This window comes from Oncorhynchus tshawytscha, linkage group LG10, assembly GCF_018296145.1.
Source record: "Oncorhynchus tshawytscha isolate Ot180627B linkage group LG10, Otsh_v2.0, whole genome shotgun sequence".
Classification (NCBI taxonomy): domain Eukaryota; kingdom Metazoa; phylum Chordata; class Actinopteri; order Salmoniformes; family Salmonidae; genus Oncorhynchus; species Oncorhynchus tshawytscha.
Window position 1 is genome coordinate 10109712 of NC_056438.1, and position 15664 is coordinate 10125375.

General features: G+C 45.1%; 1 protein-coding gene across 1 annotated transcript in view; it reads left to right on the plus strand.

Annotated features, from left to right (window-relative positions):
• Positions 1–1785: 1785 nt before the first annotated feature.
• Positions 1786–15664, plus strand: part of si:dkey-183c6.7 (urea transporter 1) — an 18743-nt gene continuing 4864 nt past the window's right edge. Inside the window, exons 1-5 of the mRNA XM_042329432.1 lie at positions 1786–2013; positions 3215–3404; positions 5999–6127; positions 7270–7459; positions 10634–10781. Coding sequence (XP_042185366.1) covers positions 1890–2013; positions 3215–3404; positions 5999–6127; positions 7270–7459; positions 10634–10781 — 781 coding nt within the window. The 5' untranslated portion in view covers positions 1786–1889. The remainder of the gene's footprint in view (positions 2014–3214; positions 3405–5998; positions 6128–7269; positions 7460–10633; positions 10782–15664) is intronic.

A 15664-nucleotide genomic window follows, 5' to 3' on the forward strand; every position in this document is an offset into this window, starting at 1 on the left:
TAACTAGTAAAGACTCCTATCACAGCTAGTTGACCATAAAGCTGATAACTAGTAGAGACTCCTATCACAGCTAGTTGACCATAAAGCTGATAACTAGTAAAGACTCCTATCACAGCTAGTTGACCATAAAGCTGATAACTAGTAGAGACTCCTATCACAGCTAGTTGACCATAAAGCTGATAACTAGTAAAGACTCCTATCACAGCTAGTTGACCATAAAGCTGATAACTAGTAAAGACTCCTATCACAGCTAGTTGACCATAAAGCTGATAACTAGTAGAGACTCCTATCACAGCTAGTTGACCATAAAGCTGATAACTAGTAAAGACTCCTATCACAGCTAGTTGACCATAAAGCTGATATCTAGTAAAGACTCCTATCACAGCTAGTTGACCATAAAGCTGATAACTAGTAGAGACTCCTATCACAGCTAGTTGACCATAAAGCTGATAACTAGTAGAGACTCCTATCACAGCTAGTTGACCATAAAGCTGATAACTAGTAAAGACTCCTATCACAGCTAGTTGACCATAAAGCTGATAACTAGTAGAGACTCCTATCACAGCTAGTTGACCATAAAGCTGATAACTAGTAAAGACTCCTATCACAGCTAGTTGACCATAAAGCTGATAACTAGTAGAGACTCCTATCACAGCTAGTTGACCATAAAGCTGATAACTAGTAAAGACTCCTATCACAGCTAGTTGACCATAAAGCTGATAACTAGTAGAGACTCCTATCACAGCTAGTTGACCATAAAGCTGATAACTAGTAAAGACTCCTATCACAGCTAGTTGACCATAAAGCTGATAACTAGTAGAGACTCCTATCACAGCTAGTTGACCATAAAGCTGATAACTAGTAGAGACTCCTATCACAGCTAGTTGACCATAAAGCTGATAACTAGTAAAGACTCCTATCACAGCTAGTTGACCATAAAGCTGATAACTAGTAGAGACTCCTATCACAGCTAGTTGACCATAAAGCTGATAACTAGTAGAGACTCCTATCACAGCTAGTTGACCATAAAGCTGATAACTAGTAGAGACTCCTATCACAGCTAGTTGACCATAAAGCTGATAACTAGTAAAGACTCCTATCACAGCTAGTTGACCATAAAGCTGATATCTAGTAAAGACTCCTATCACAGCTAGTTGACCATAAAGCTGATAACTAGTAAAGACTCCTATCACAGCTAGTTGACCATAAAGCTGATAACTAGTAAAGACTCCTATCACAGCTAGTTGACCATAAAGCTGATAACTAGTAAAACACATCATACAAAGATAACAAACACCTCTATCTCACATTCACACTGCAAACACAATACAGCAGACTGAACGAGTTACTGAACAAATAGAGGTGAAAAAGAGAGAGAAAGGAATATTGAAATAGAGAGAGATATGTTCCATATTAAAGTTCTTTGCGTAATGTTGTGGACTTTGGTGTTCGGTGTGTGTGCGTGTGTGGTGTGTGTGTGTGCGTGTGTGCGCGTGTGTGTGTGTGTGTGTGTGCGCGTGTGTCTGTCTGTGTGTGTGTGTGTGTGGGTGTGTGTGTGCGCGTGTGTCTGTGTGTGTGTGTGTGTGGGTGTGTGTGTGCGTGTGCGCGTGTGTGTGTGTGTGTGTGTGCGCGTGTGTGTGTGTGTGTGTGTGTGTGTGTGTGTGTGTGTGCGTGTGTCTGTGTGTGTGTGTGTGTGTGTGTGTGTGTGTGTGTGTGTGCGCGCGTCCAGTCAGTAATGCTTTATCTGGCTGTCCGGTTTATAAGTCATCTCGTTAACCCTAGCCTTAGAGGAAGAGGAGAATAGAGAGAGAGAGCGGAAGCCTCCGGTCTCCGGAAGCGTGGACACACAGGGGGCTGCTGTCACCATCTGCTGTTAACGCTGCGTCAGGATGTGGGACGAGGAAAAGGCCAAACCGGAGTCGAACCGGAGGACAGTCGGCATGCGCCAGCATTTTGTTAACGGTCTTGTTTACTGCACTGGAGACATGATGCACTTCAGCCAGTACATGGAGGGTACAGTTATGTCTTTCTTCTTCTTCTCTTTATAGTCACATGGTGTTTACTTACCTTTTATGCCATGAACATAATGGATGAAATACAATACAACTGAAATACTGAAATAGGCAAAAATACTTGACATCGTTCATTCAAATCAAAACTGGCAAAAGGTCAATGAAAAGGTCGTTTCTGACAGTCCGAGACAGATCAATATCCCTATGAGAACACCTGTTGAAAGGAATCAAATTGAAATAAAAGGAGAATCTTAGTTATTGATTGTAGAAAACAATTTAAAATGTGGCTTATAGCTGATGAAAAAATAGTTAACCAAATTGTCACATGACTTCCAATAGAATCTATGACTTGAAGTAAAACAAATGTGTCACTACTTCATCCACCTATCCTCCCCCTCTCCTCCCCTCCTCCCCTTCCTCATCCCCCTCTCCTCCCCTTCCTCCTATTCTCTCCCTCTCCTCCTCTTCTCCCCTTCCTCCTCTCCTCTCCCTCACCTCCACTCCTCCTCTCCCCCTCTCTCCCCCACTCCTCCTCCCCTTCCTCCACTTCTCCTCCTTCTCTTCCTCACTCCCCCCCCCCACTTCTCCTCCTCACCCCTCTCCCTCTCTCTCCCCCACTTCTCCTCCCTCACCCCTCTCCCTCTCATCCTCCCTCTCCCCCACTTCTCCTCCTCACCCCTCTCCCTCTCCTCCTCCCTCTCCCCCACTTCTCCTCCTCCTCACCTCTCTCCCTCTCATCCTCCCTCTCCCCCACTTCTCCTCCTCACCCCTCTCCCTCTCCTCCTCCCTCTCCCCCACTTCTCCTCCTCACCTCTCTCCCTCTCCTCCTCCCTTTCCCCAAGTTCTCCTCCTCACCCCTCTCCCTCTCCCCCACTTCTCCTCCTCACCCCTCTCCCTCTCCTCCTCCCTCTCTCCCACTTCCCCTCCTCATTCCTCCTCCCTCTCCCCCACTTCTCCTCCTGACACCTCTCCCTCTCCTCCTCCCTCTCTCCCACTTCCCCTCCTCATTCCTCCTCCCTCTCCCCACTTCTCCTCCTGACACCTCTCCCTCTCCTCCTCCCTCTCTCCCACTTCCCCTCCTCATTATTCCTCCCTCTCCCCCACTTCTCCTCCTCACCCCTCTCCCTCTTCCCCAATTTTCCTCCTCACCCGTCTCCCTCTCCCCACCTCACTCCTCTCCCTCCCCTCCTCCCTCTCTCCAGACAAGGCCTTCATTTTCCAGCTGTTTGAGTGGAGCATGCGGGGTGTAGCCAGGGTCATCCTGGCCAACAACCCCCTGAGTGGTGTTCTGATCCTGGGAGCACTGGTCTGGGCCTCCCCCTGGCAGGCTCTACTGGGGACCCTGGGTCTACTGACCTCTACACTCACTGCTGTTATCATAGGACAGGACAGGTGCAACACACACACACACACACACACACACACACACACACACACACAGAAATGCCACACACACAGAAACGCCACACACACATGCTGCTTTTCCTACGAGCTCTCACAGTCTCACATCAGAATTACATGCTGACATGCCTCCCAGGTGGTGCAGTGGTCAAGGGCGCTGTACTGCAGCGCCAGCTGTGCCACCAGAGACTCTGGGTTTGCGCCCAGGCTCTGTCGTAACCGTACGCGACCGGGCGGTCTGTGGGGCGACGCACAATTGGCCTAGCGTCGTAGGGATATCCTTGTCTTATCGCGCACCAGCGACTCCTGTGGCGGACCGGGCGCAGTGCGCGCTAACCAAGGTTGCCAGGTGCACAGTGTTTCCTCTGACACATTGGTGCGGCTGGCTTCCGGGTTAGATGCACGCTGTGTTAAGAAGCAGTGCGGCTTGGTTGGGTTGTGTATCTGAGGACTCCCGAGCCCGTACGGGAGTTGTAGCGATGAGACAAGATAGCAGCTACAATTGGATACCATGAAATTGGGGAGAAAAAGGGGAAAAAAATTTAAGAATTACATGCTGACCAAACCGCTCGAGCACATGTGGATTTTGTCCACCCACACCAGACTCTATCAGAACACGCAGGTTGAAATATTAAAACGAACTCTGAACTTGTCACGCCTGCTCCCGCTCCCCCTCTCTGGCGTTCGAGGGTGCCGGGCTGCCCATCATTACGCACACCTGTCACCATCGTTACGCGCATCAGCACTCATTGGACTCACCTGGACTGAGTCTGGGGCTTCCACGCCTTAGCTGGCTCGTGAAGTGTCCTTGCCTCGGTTGGCTCGGCAGGCTCCCACCCCACATCATGCTTCAGCCAGCTTGTCAGGCTCCCACGCCACAGCCGGCTCATCAGGCTTACCTCCCACATCATGCCTCAGCCGTTTTGTCAGGATCTCGTGCCTCAGACGGCTTGTCACTCAAACACCTCAGCGGGATCGTCAGGCTCCCATGCCACAGCCAGCTCGTCGGACTTCCACGCCTCAGCCAGCTTGTCCGACTCCCATGTCTCGGCCGGCCCGTCAGGCCTATTTAATAACATGTATGTGTACATTTATTTTGCAACGCGAGTGCACACGACAGGAGCGGTGTGTTCAGAATGTTAGACGTTAATCCATGTTTCTCAAACGTAACATTTCAAAGTTGTTCCAACTGTCAAATTTCAAATGTAACATTAAGTTCAGGTATTAACTCCAAATGATTAAGGTTAGGCGTTAACTCTGAATGGTTAAGGTAAGGCTTGGGATAGACTTAAAACAAAAACAACTTTCTATTGCTGGATTTGAACTTGTAACCTTTGGAATCAGAGGCAGATACTTACACCCATCCGCCACAACACCCTAGCAAAACCAAAACCTACTTGAAGGTAACAGTGCTCACTGTTGCCCCTAGTGGCCGGTTTCCAAAACCAGAACCTACTAGTAGGTAACAGCGCTCACTGTTGCCCCTAGTGGCCGGTTTCCAAAACCAGAACCTACTAGAAGGTAACAGCGCTCACTGTTGCCCCTAGTGGCCGGTTTCCAAAACCAGAACCTACTAGAAGGTAACAGCGCTCACTGTTGCCCCTAGTGGCCGGTTTCCAAAACCAGAACCTACTAGAAGGTAACAGCGCTCACTGTTGCCCCTAGTGGCCGGTTTCCAAAACCAGAACCTACTAGAAGGTAACAGCGCTCACTGTTGCCCCTAGTGGCCGGTTTCCAAAACCAGAACCTACTAGAAGGTAACAGCGCTCACTGTTGCCCCTAGTGGCCGGTTTCCACATCATCTCCCGACGTCCTCTGACGGACGTCGAACACTGACTTGTATCATGGCTGACCTGGTTGACTTCTCAACCTTAACATCAGTGTATACATTGGTCTATACACTCTTATCTTACACTAGGGAAGTTGTGTTTCCATGGGTTGACTGTGAGGACTTGTAAAGAGCAGAATCAGCAACCTTTGCGTCATCAAAACAGTTGCTTTGTGAGAAACTGTGAAAGTTTACAGGAGCCATTGTTATGTAAATAAGTCTGAGCCTTTTAGGTAAAACACTGGGGTAAATCCTGAATGGGAATTAGCCAAAAAGTGGAATTCACACACACACACACACACACACACACACACACACACACACACACACACACACACACACACACACACACACACAGAGAAACACCACAGGGACACAAACACAAACACACACACGCACACACACACACACACACACACACACACACACAGAGAAATAACAGGCATATCCTTTATTTTATTTTAATGTATCCTTAATTTAACTAGACATTTAATTGTTACTTACAACCTCATGTTAATCACATTAGCCTACGGTAGCTCAACATTCCCTCAGGGGACCCACCGATCCTGTAGAGGATTTAACTAGACAAGTCAGTTACGAACAAATTCTTGTTTACAATGCGTGTGTAAGGTGTTTTGCCTTTTCTTCTCTCTCTCTGTGTGTGTGTGTGTGTGTGTGTGTGTGTGTGTGTGTGTGTGTGTGTGTGTGTGTGTGTGTGTGTGTGTGTGTGTGTGTGTGTGTGTGTGTGTATTCATAGTGAGGAGGTATCCGGAGGTCTCCATGGATTCAATGGTATGCTGGTGTCTCTGTTAATGGGGGTGTGCAGCTCTGCAGGAGACTGGTACTGGTGGCTGCTACTGCCTGTCTTTCTGGGGGGAGCTACCAGGTGAGACACACACACACACACACACACAATGTCTTTGTTTTCATTCTCATGTACAAACATATTCAAAAATGTCCTTGCAGCACACTATCACAGATTATTGTGCGTCTGTATTTTGTGTATATTTCACGATATTTTGTGAAAGTATGTGCCCCCCCCCAGTATGTTCCCCCCAGTACCCCCCAGTAGGTTCCTCTACAGTATGTTGATAGTACCCCCCCCCCAGTACGTTCCTCTACAGTATGTTGATAGTACCCCCAGTACGTTCCTCTACAGTATGCTGATAGTACATTTCTTCCCCCAGTACGTTCCTCTACAGTATGTTGATAGTACCCCCCCCCCAGTACCCCCCCCCAGTACGTTCCTCTACAGTATGTTGATAGTACCCCCAGTATGTTCCTCTACAGTATGTTGATAGTACCCCCCAGTACGTTCCTCTACAGTATGTTGATAGTTCCCCCCCCCCAGTACGTTCCTCTACAGTATGTTGATAGTACCCCCCAGTATGTTCCTCTACAGTATGTTGATAGTACCCCCCAGTACGTTCCTCTACAGTATGCTGATAGTACGTTCCTCTACCCCCCCCAGTACGTTCCTCTACAGTATGTTGATAGTACCCCCCAGTACGTTCCTCTACAGTATGCTGATAGTACCCCCCCCCCAGTATGTTCCTCTACAGTATGTTGATAGTACCCCCCCAGTACGTTCCTCTACAGTATGCTGATAGTACCCCCCCCAGTACGTTCCTCTACAGTATGTTGATAGTACCCCCAGTATGTTCCCCCCAGTATGTTTCCTCTACCCCCCCAGTACGTTCCTCTACAGTATGTTGATAGTACCCCCCAGTATGTTCCTCTACAGTATGTTGATAGTATTCCCCCCCCCCAGTACGTTCCTCTACAGTATGTTGATAGTACCCCCCCCCTACAGTACGTTCCTCTACAGTATGCTGATAGTACATTTCTTCCCGCAGTACGTTCCTCTACAGTGGCCTGATAGTATGTTTCTCCCTGCAGTACGTTCCTCTACAGTATGCTGATAGTATGTTTCTTCCCGCAGTACGTTCCTCTACAGTGGCCTGATAGTATGTTTCTCCCTGCAGTACGTTCCTCTACAGTATGCTGATAGTATGTTTCTCCCTGCAGTACGTTCCTCTACAGTGGCTTGGCTCCCCTGCTAGATAAGTGGGACCTACCTGTGGCTGTGTTCCCCTTCAACATGGTGATCCTGCTCTACCTGGCCTGTACTGGCTCCTCTAACCCCTACTACCCTCACCACCCTGCCACACCACTAGGGGAGCTAGAGAGCAATGCTACCAAGCTCAGCCTCACTCAGGTAGGAGAGAGAGGAAGAGGGGAAGGAAGAGGGGTGGGCAACACGTGGTGCTGAGAGATTAACCAACATGGGCAATATGTCATGGCTAAGGGCTGTTCTTAGGCACGATGCAACTCGGAAGGGCCTGGATACAGCCCTTAGCCGTAGTATATTGGCCAAATATCAGAAACCTCTGAAGTGCCTTTTTGCTATTATAAACTGGTTACCAACGTAATTAGAGCAGTAAAAATAAATTATTTGTCATACCCGTGGTGTGCGGTCTGATATACCACGACTGTCAGCCAATCAGCATTCAGGCTCGAAATGCCCAGTTTATGATAAACAACTAATTGACCGATGTCGGTTCAATTACTTGAATTTCATTTAGTTTAGTTATTTTTGTGAGCCCTACGCACCGTTTCTCTAGAGGGAAATCAAGTTAAGAACTATGTGGGAAGCTGGGCTGAAGGGAGTTGTAGTTTTAATGAAGAAAATATTCAATCTAGTTCAGCGCAGAAACGTGGTAATTCGCTACAATGACCATAATCCATTGTGCCACTTACGCCTGCTTCATTAAATTAGATACACACAGATCGCATGAGAGAGGAATGCACACAACACACGACGAGGGACAGAGATAGTTTGTGAAAGTATGCCTTATCTACTTTGAAGAACTAGTCAAATGATTTTGTCAGACAGCTCTGCAGCTAGTCTACTGTAGCTAAATAGGATGACTACAGACAGTACAGTACAGTATGGGGAGCACAGAGATAGCATTAGATGGTCTGGCAAGCTAGTTGGCTGCTACTACCTGAGCAGAGATGGGATGATGACTTTAAGGAAGGAGAAATAACAACTTGGCAAGGGTAGAGTCAACAATTCCTATTCACTATATAGTGCAATACTTCTGACATAGCGATCTGGTCAAATGTAGTGTACTATAGGAAATAGGGTTCCGTTTGTGACTCAGTCAACAGGTGCCTTCTGGGGACGTATCCCCTGTCAATAGTCTAAAGTGTTTTACTTTCCTCGTCTCCTCTCCTTATTTCTTTCCGTTGTCTCCTCTCCTTCTTTCTTTCCTCGTCTCCTCTCCTTCTTTATTTCCGTTGTCTCCTCTCCTTCTTTCTTTTCGTTGTCTCCTCTCCTTCTTTCTTTCCTCGTCTCCTCTCCTTCTTTATTTCCGTTGTCTCCTCTCCTTCTTTCTTTTCGTTGTCTCCTCTCCTTCTTTCTTTCCTTGTCTCCTCTCCTCGTTTCTTTCTTTCTTTCCTCGTCTCCTTCTTTCTTTCTTTCCTCGTGTCCTCTCCTTCTTTCTTTCCTCGTCTCCTCTCCTTCTTTCTTTCCTCGTCTCCTCTCCTTCTTTCTGTCCTCGTCTCCTCTCCTTCTTTATTTCCTAGTCTCCTCTCTTTCTTTCTTTCCTCATCTCATCTCCTTCATCTGCGTTGATCTGTAAAGACAGGCTAGGTGAAAGCATTATGGAAGAAGGACTTTCAGACAGCGAGGTCTTTCAAATCCGTTTAGAAAAGGTTATAGAGATGAACTAGACAGCTAATTCCATATATAATGTGACAGCATTGGCAGCACCAATGAGGGTTAACATGTGCTTAAACAGGCTTTGGGTCCTCTATCCAACTCTATGAGACGAGCCACAACATAGCAAGCTTGTTGGAGAGTTCCTACGTTGCCAGTGCATTAGATCACATATAAACTGGCCTAAGGATATGTTCTTTCCGTATAAGAGTACTCTGAACAAATCCAAAACGTAGGCTTAAATAGAGATGATTTATTTACATCATGATGTTCATCCATGTAAGAGTACTTTCACTACATCTCAAATGCCCCTCATCTTTTTCTGTTCTCTCTCTCTCTCTCTCTCTCTCTCTCTCTCTCTCTCTCTCTCTCTCTCTCTCTCTCTCTCTCTCTCTCTCTCTCTCTCTCTCTCTCTCTCTCTCTCTTGCTCTCTCTCGCTCTCTCTCGCTCTCTCTCGCTCTCTCTCCCGCTCTCTCTCCCGCTCTCAATTCAATTCAATTCAATTTCAATTCAAGGGCTTTATTGGCATGGGAAACATATGTTTACATTGCCAAAGCAAGTGAAGTAGATAATATACAAAAGTGAAATAAACAATAAACATTACACTCACGGAAGTTCCAAAAGAATATAGACATTTCAAATGTCATGTGTCTATATACAGTGTTGTAACGATGTGCAAATAGTTAAAATAAATAAGCATCAATATGGCTTACACAGCCTGCCTGCCTGCCTCTCTCTCGCCCGTCTTTCTCTCTCTCTCGCCCCCTCTTTTCTTCTCTTGCCCCCTCTGTCTTTCTCTTGCCCCCTCTTTCTTTCTCTCGCCCCCTCTTTTCTTCTCTTGCCAACTTCCCCTCCTTTGATCTCATCTCTCTTTTATTCAAATTCCAGTCCTCTCTCTTCCTCTCCGTCACCGACTAGGCTACATCTCCTCAGCTCTCTCTCTCTCTCTCTCTCTCCCTGTGCTTATTCTTATTATAGACACACACACACTCTCACACATGAAGAGAGAGAGAGAGAGAGAGAGAGAGAGAGAGAACCACAGGCACCTGGGAACCTATGCTGCTCTGTCATTGATTTACATTGGGACAGAGATAGAGATAGACAGAGAGAGAGAGAAACAGAGACAAATACAGACAGAGAGAAACAGAGACAAATACAGACAGAAAGAGAGAGAGAGAGAGAGAGGGATGAGAGAAAGAGAGAGAGAGAGAGAGAGAGAGAAAGGGGTGAGAGATGAGAGATGAGAGAGAGGTAGAGAGAGACAGAGAGAGAACTGTGCCAGCCTGCAGCAGTGATATCATTATGATCTTGTAAGTAAAGATACATCCCAGCAACAGGCAGGTGCATTTATCCCATCGCCATGGAAACCACTCACATCTCACTATTAGGGTGTTTGTATGGGTGGTGGTGATGGGTGTGGAAATTCACTGGCATGTCCTTGGCACCAGCACTAGAACACAGAGACTGCATTCCAAATGGAACCGTATTCCCTATATAGTGCACTATTTACAGTATGGACCCTGGTCAAAAGCAGTGCACTTCATAGGGAATAGGGTGCCCTTTTGGGATACGGACACATTATATGTGTGTGCATCTGTTTTTAAGAGTGTGTGTGTGTGTGTGTGTGTGTTTGTGCGTGTGCGCGTTCGTGTGTGTAATTCCCTGTAGCTCCTGCAGGGGGTGCCGTTGGGTGTGGGTCAAATCTATGCCTGTGAGGACCTGGGCCCGTCTGTGTTGATCCTGGGAGCGACGCTGCTCTACTCACCTCTACTGGGCTCACACGCCCTACTGGGCTCTGGGGCCGGCACACTTGCAGGTGAGTAGGATAACGTAGCTGGAGGTTTGATGAAGATAAAAGAAACAGTTAAAACCAACTGTCATGCTGGCACACTGTGGAGTAGACTATCTCTCTCTTTCTCTCTCTTATGATTAATCAGCTCCCCAGAAGGAGGGTGAGGTAGAGAGAAAGAGAGAGAGGCAACTGGACCTTTTTTGGAACACCATTATTTTTGTCTTACTGAGATTTACTGTCAAGGCCCAGGGCCCAGGTCTGTGCAGAAGATCTAGGTGCTGCTGTAGGCCCTCCTTGGTTGGGGACGGAAGCACCAGATCATCAAAAAACAGTAGAAGAGTAGAGTTTGATTTAAGATTCTAGTAGGGTGAGGCCGGGTGCTGCAGACTGTTCTAGTGCCCTCGCCAATTTGTTGATATGTATGTTGAAGAGGGTGGGGCTTAAGCTGCATCCCTGTCTCACCCCACGGCCCTATGGAAAAAAATGTGTGTGTATTTTGCCAATTTTAACCCCACCCTTGTTGTTTGTGTACATGGATTTCATAAAGTTGAGCTGGGGGAGGGGGGGGTAGTTCAGCTGGGGGTAGGGGGGTAGTTCAGCTGGGGGTAGGGGGTAGTTCAGCTGGGGGTAGGGGGTAGTTCAGCTGGGGGAGGGGGTAGTTCAGCTGGGGGAGGGGGTAGTTCAGCTGGGGGAGGGGAGGGGTAGTTCAGCTTTAATATTGCAGACAGATTGTAGCTTCCATCAATGTAATTGTCTGCATCATTTCCAATCCCCCATATATAACATAACAACATCTGGAAAAAATCAATGGGTCTGAATACTTTCCGAAGGCACTTCTTGTCTCATCACAATATCTCAGATCTACAGACAGGTCCTTGGACATGGTAAAGTTACTGCTCTGACATGAACTGTCAACTACGGGACCTTTACACAGACAGTTGTGATTCTGTCTGAATCATGTTCAAACAATTGAATTGGCCACCGATGGACTCCAATCAAGTTGTAGTGACATTCTCAGGGATGATCAAAGGAAATAGGAATGTCATAGCAAAGGGGAGAAGGAGGGGAGGAAATAGGAATGTCATAGCAAAGGGGAGAAGGAGGGGAGGAAATAGGAATGTCATAGCAAAGGGGAGAAGGAGGGGAGGAAATAGGAATGTCATAGCAAAGGGGAGAAGGAGGGGAGGAAATAGGAATGTCATAGCAAAGGGGAGAAGGAGGGGAGGAAATAGGAATGTCATAGCAAAGTGGTGTGAATACGTATATAAATTAGATATTTCTGTATTTAATTTTCAATTAATTAGCAAAAATAAATAAAAACATGTTGTCACTTTGTCATCGTGGGGTGAGAAAAAGTATATATTTAATCCATTCTTAATGCAACATAACAAAATGTGATATAAGTCAAGGGATGGGAATAGCTTCTGAAGGCACTGTAGCCCCCAAAACATTGATCCGGCCCATCTAGCAGAAACCGCTCAGTTCTGCCTCCAGACTTATGACAATTAACATCAACCTGCGTCTGGTCATTGAATCAAGTCTCTTCATCTGCCATCTACAGTGGCTTGCTTGCGAAAGTATTCACCCCCCTTGGCATTTTTCCTATTTTGTTGCCTTACAACATGGAATTAAAAATAGATTTTTTGGGGGGGGTTGTATCATTTGATCTACACAACATGGCTACCTCTTTAAAGATGCAAAATATGTTTTATTGTGAAACAAACCAGAAATAAGACAAAAAAACTGAAAACTTGAGCGTACATAACTATTCACCCCCCCCAAAGTCAATACTTTGTAGAGCCACCTTTTGCAGCAATTACAGCTGCAAGTCTCTTGGGGCATGTCCCTATAATCTTGGCACATCCAGCCACTGGGATTTTTGCCCATTATTCAAGGCAAAACTGCTCCAGCTCCTTCAAGTTGGATGGGTTCCGCTGGAGTATAGCAATCTTTAAGTCATACCACAGATTCTCAATTGGATTGAGGACTGGGCTTTGACTAGGCCATTCCAAGACATTTAGATGTTTCCCCTTAAACCCCTCAAGTGTTTCTTTAGCAGTATGCTTAGGGTCATTGTCCTGCTGGATGGTGAACCTCCGTCCCAGTCTCACATCTCTGGAAGACTGAAACTGGTTTCCCTCCAGAATTTCCTGTATTAAGCTCCATCCATCATTCCATTTTGACCAGTCTCCCAGTCCCTGCCGATGAAAATCCTCCCCACTGCATAATGCTGCCACCACCATGATTTACTGTGGGGATGGTAATCTCTGGGTGATGAAAGGTGTTGGGTTTGTGCCAGACATAGCATTCTCCTTTTGAGCCAAAAATCTCAATTTTAGTCTCGTCTGACCAGAGTACCTTCTTCCATATGTTTGGGGAGTCTCCCACATGCCTTCTGGCGAACACCAAACATGTTTGCACATTTTTTTCTGTAGGCAATGTCTTTTTTTGTTCTCTTTGTTGCCTCTCTGATTAATGCCCTTCTTGCCTGGTCCCTGAGTTTTGGTGGGCAGCCCTCTCTTGGCACACAGCTACAATACATAGACTCCAATGCATAGATAACCAATAGGATAGTGAATAGATAACCAATAGGATAGTGAATAGATAACCAATAGGGTAGTGACCAGATAACCAATAGGATAGTGACTAGATAACCAATAGAATAGTGACTAGATAACCAATAGGATAGTGAATAGATAACCAATAGGATAGTGGCTAGATAACCAATAGAATAGTGACTAGATAACCAATAGGATAGCGAATAGATAACCAATAGAATAGTGAATAGATAACCAATAGGATAGTGAATAGATAACCAATAGGATAGTGAATAGATAACCAATAGGATAGTGAATAGATAACCAATAGGATAGTGAATAGATAACCAATAGAATAGTGAATAGATAACCAATAAGCTAGTGAATAGATAACCAATAGGATAGTGAATAGATAACCAGTAGGATAGTGAATAGATAACCAATAGAATAGTGACTAGATAACCAATAGGATAGCGACTAGATAACCAATAGGATAGTGAATAGATAACCAATAGGATAGTGAATAGATAACCAATAGGATAGTGACTAGATAACCAATAGGATAGTGACTAGATAACCAATAGGATAGTGAATAGATAACCAATAGGGTAGTGACCAGATAACCAATAGGATAGTGACTAGATAACCAATAGAATAGTGACTAGATAACCAATAGGATAGTGAATAGATAACCAATAGGATAGTGGCTAGATAACCAATAGAATAGTGACTAGATAACCAATAGGATAGCGAATAGATAACCAATAGGATAGTGAATAGATAACCAATAGGATAGTGAATAGATAACCAATAGGATAGTGAATAGATAACCAATAAGATAGTGAATAGATAACCAATAGGATAGTGACTAGATAACCAGTAGGATAGTGAATAGATAACCAATAAGATAGTGAATAGATAACCAATAGGATAGTGACTAGATAACCAGTAGGATAGTGAATAGATAACCAATAGAATAGTGACTAGATAACCAATAGGATAGCGACTAGATAACCAATAGGATAGTGAATAGATAACCAATAGAATAGTGACTAGATAACCAATAGGATAGCGACTAGATAACCAATAGGATAGTGAATAGATAACCAATAGGATAGTGAATAGATAACCAATAGGATAGTGACTAGATAACCAATAGGATAGTGACTAGATAACCAATAGGATAGTGAATAGATAACCAATAGAATAGTGAATAGATAACCAATAGGATAGTGAATAGATAACCAATAGGATAGTGAATAGATAACCAATAAGATAGTGAATAGATAACCAATAGGATAGTGACTAGATAACCAGTAGGATAGTGAATAGATAACCAATAGAATAGTGACTAGATAACCAATAGGATAGCGACTAGATAACCAATAGGATAGTGAATAGATAACCAATAGAATAGTCCATCCGTCCGTCCGTCTGTATGTATGTATGTCTGGTTACGTTAGTCTGGATGATAGTATTGTCTGGGAGCTCGGTTGGTCTGTGTGTGTGTGTGTGTGTGTGTGTGTGTGTATGTGTCGGGAAACGCCATTGCGTCATTGGATATCCGTAACCTACATCGATTCTTTTTCCTACACTCAATCTCTGAGGTTTCCATGGTTACGACCCTGAATATACGTGTGTGTGTCTGTCTGCGTATCTGTGTGTGTGCTCATACTTATACATTTGTGTGTGCGTGTGTAGTCTATTGTATCTTTCAGTGATAAGTTCTCTCCATTTCACGCCCTCTCTCTCTACAACGCATTCAGAAAGTATTCAGACCCCTTCACTTTTTCCACATTTTGTTACGTTACAGCCTTGTTCTAAAATGGATTCAATAATTTTTTCCTCATCAATCTACACACAATATCCCATAATGACATCACAATACCCCATAACGACATCACAATACCCCATAATGACAAGAGGTTTTAAGATTTTCTTAAAGATTATTATAAAGAAATAACAAAAATACCTTATTTACATAAGTATTCACCCCCTTTGCTCTGAGACTCTAAATTGAGCTCAGGTGAATCCTGTTTCTATTGATCATCCTTGAGATGTTTCTACAACTTGATTGGAGTCCACCTGTGGTATATTAAATTGATTGGACATGATTTGGAAAGGCACACACCTGTCTATATAAGGTCCCACAGTTGACCGCGCATGTCAGAGCAAAAACCAAGCCATGAGGTCAAATGAATTGTCTGTAGAGCTCAGAGACAGGATTGTGTCGAGGCACAGATCTGGGGAAGGGGACCAACAACTTTCTGCAGCATTGAAGGTCCCCAAGATCACAGTGGCCTCCATCATTCTTAAATGGAATACGTCTGAAATCACCAAGACTCTTCCTAGATCTGACCACCCGGCCAA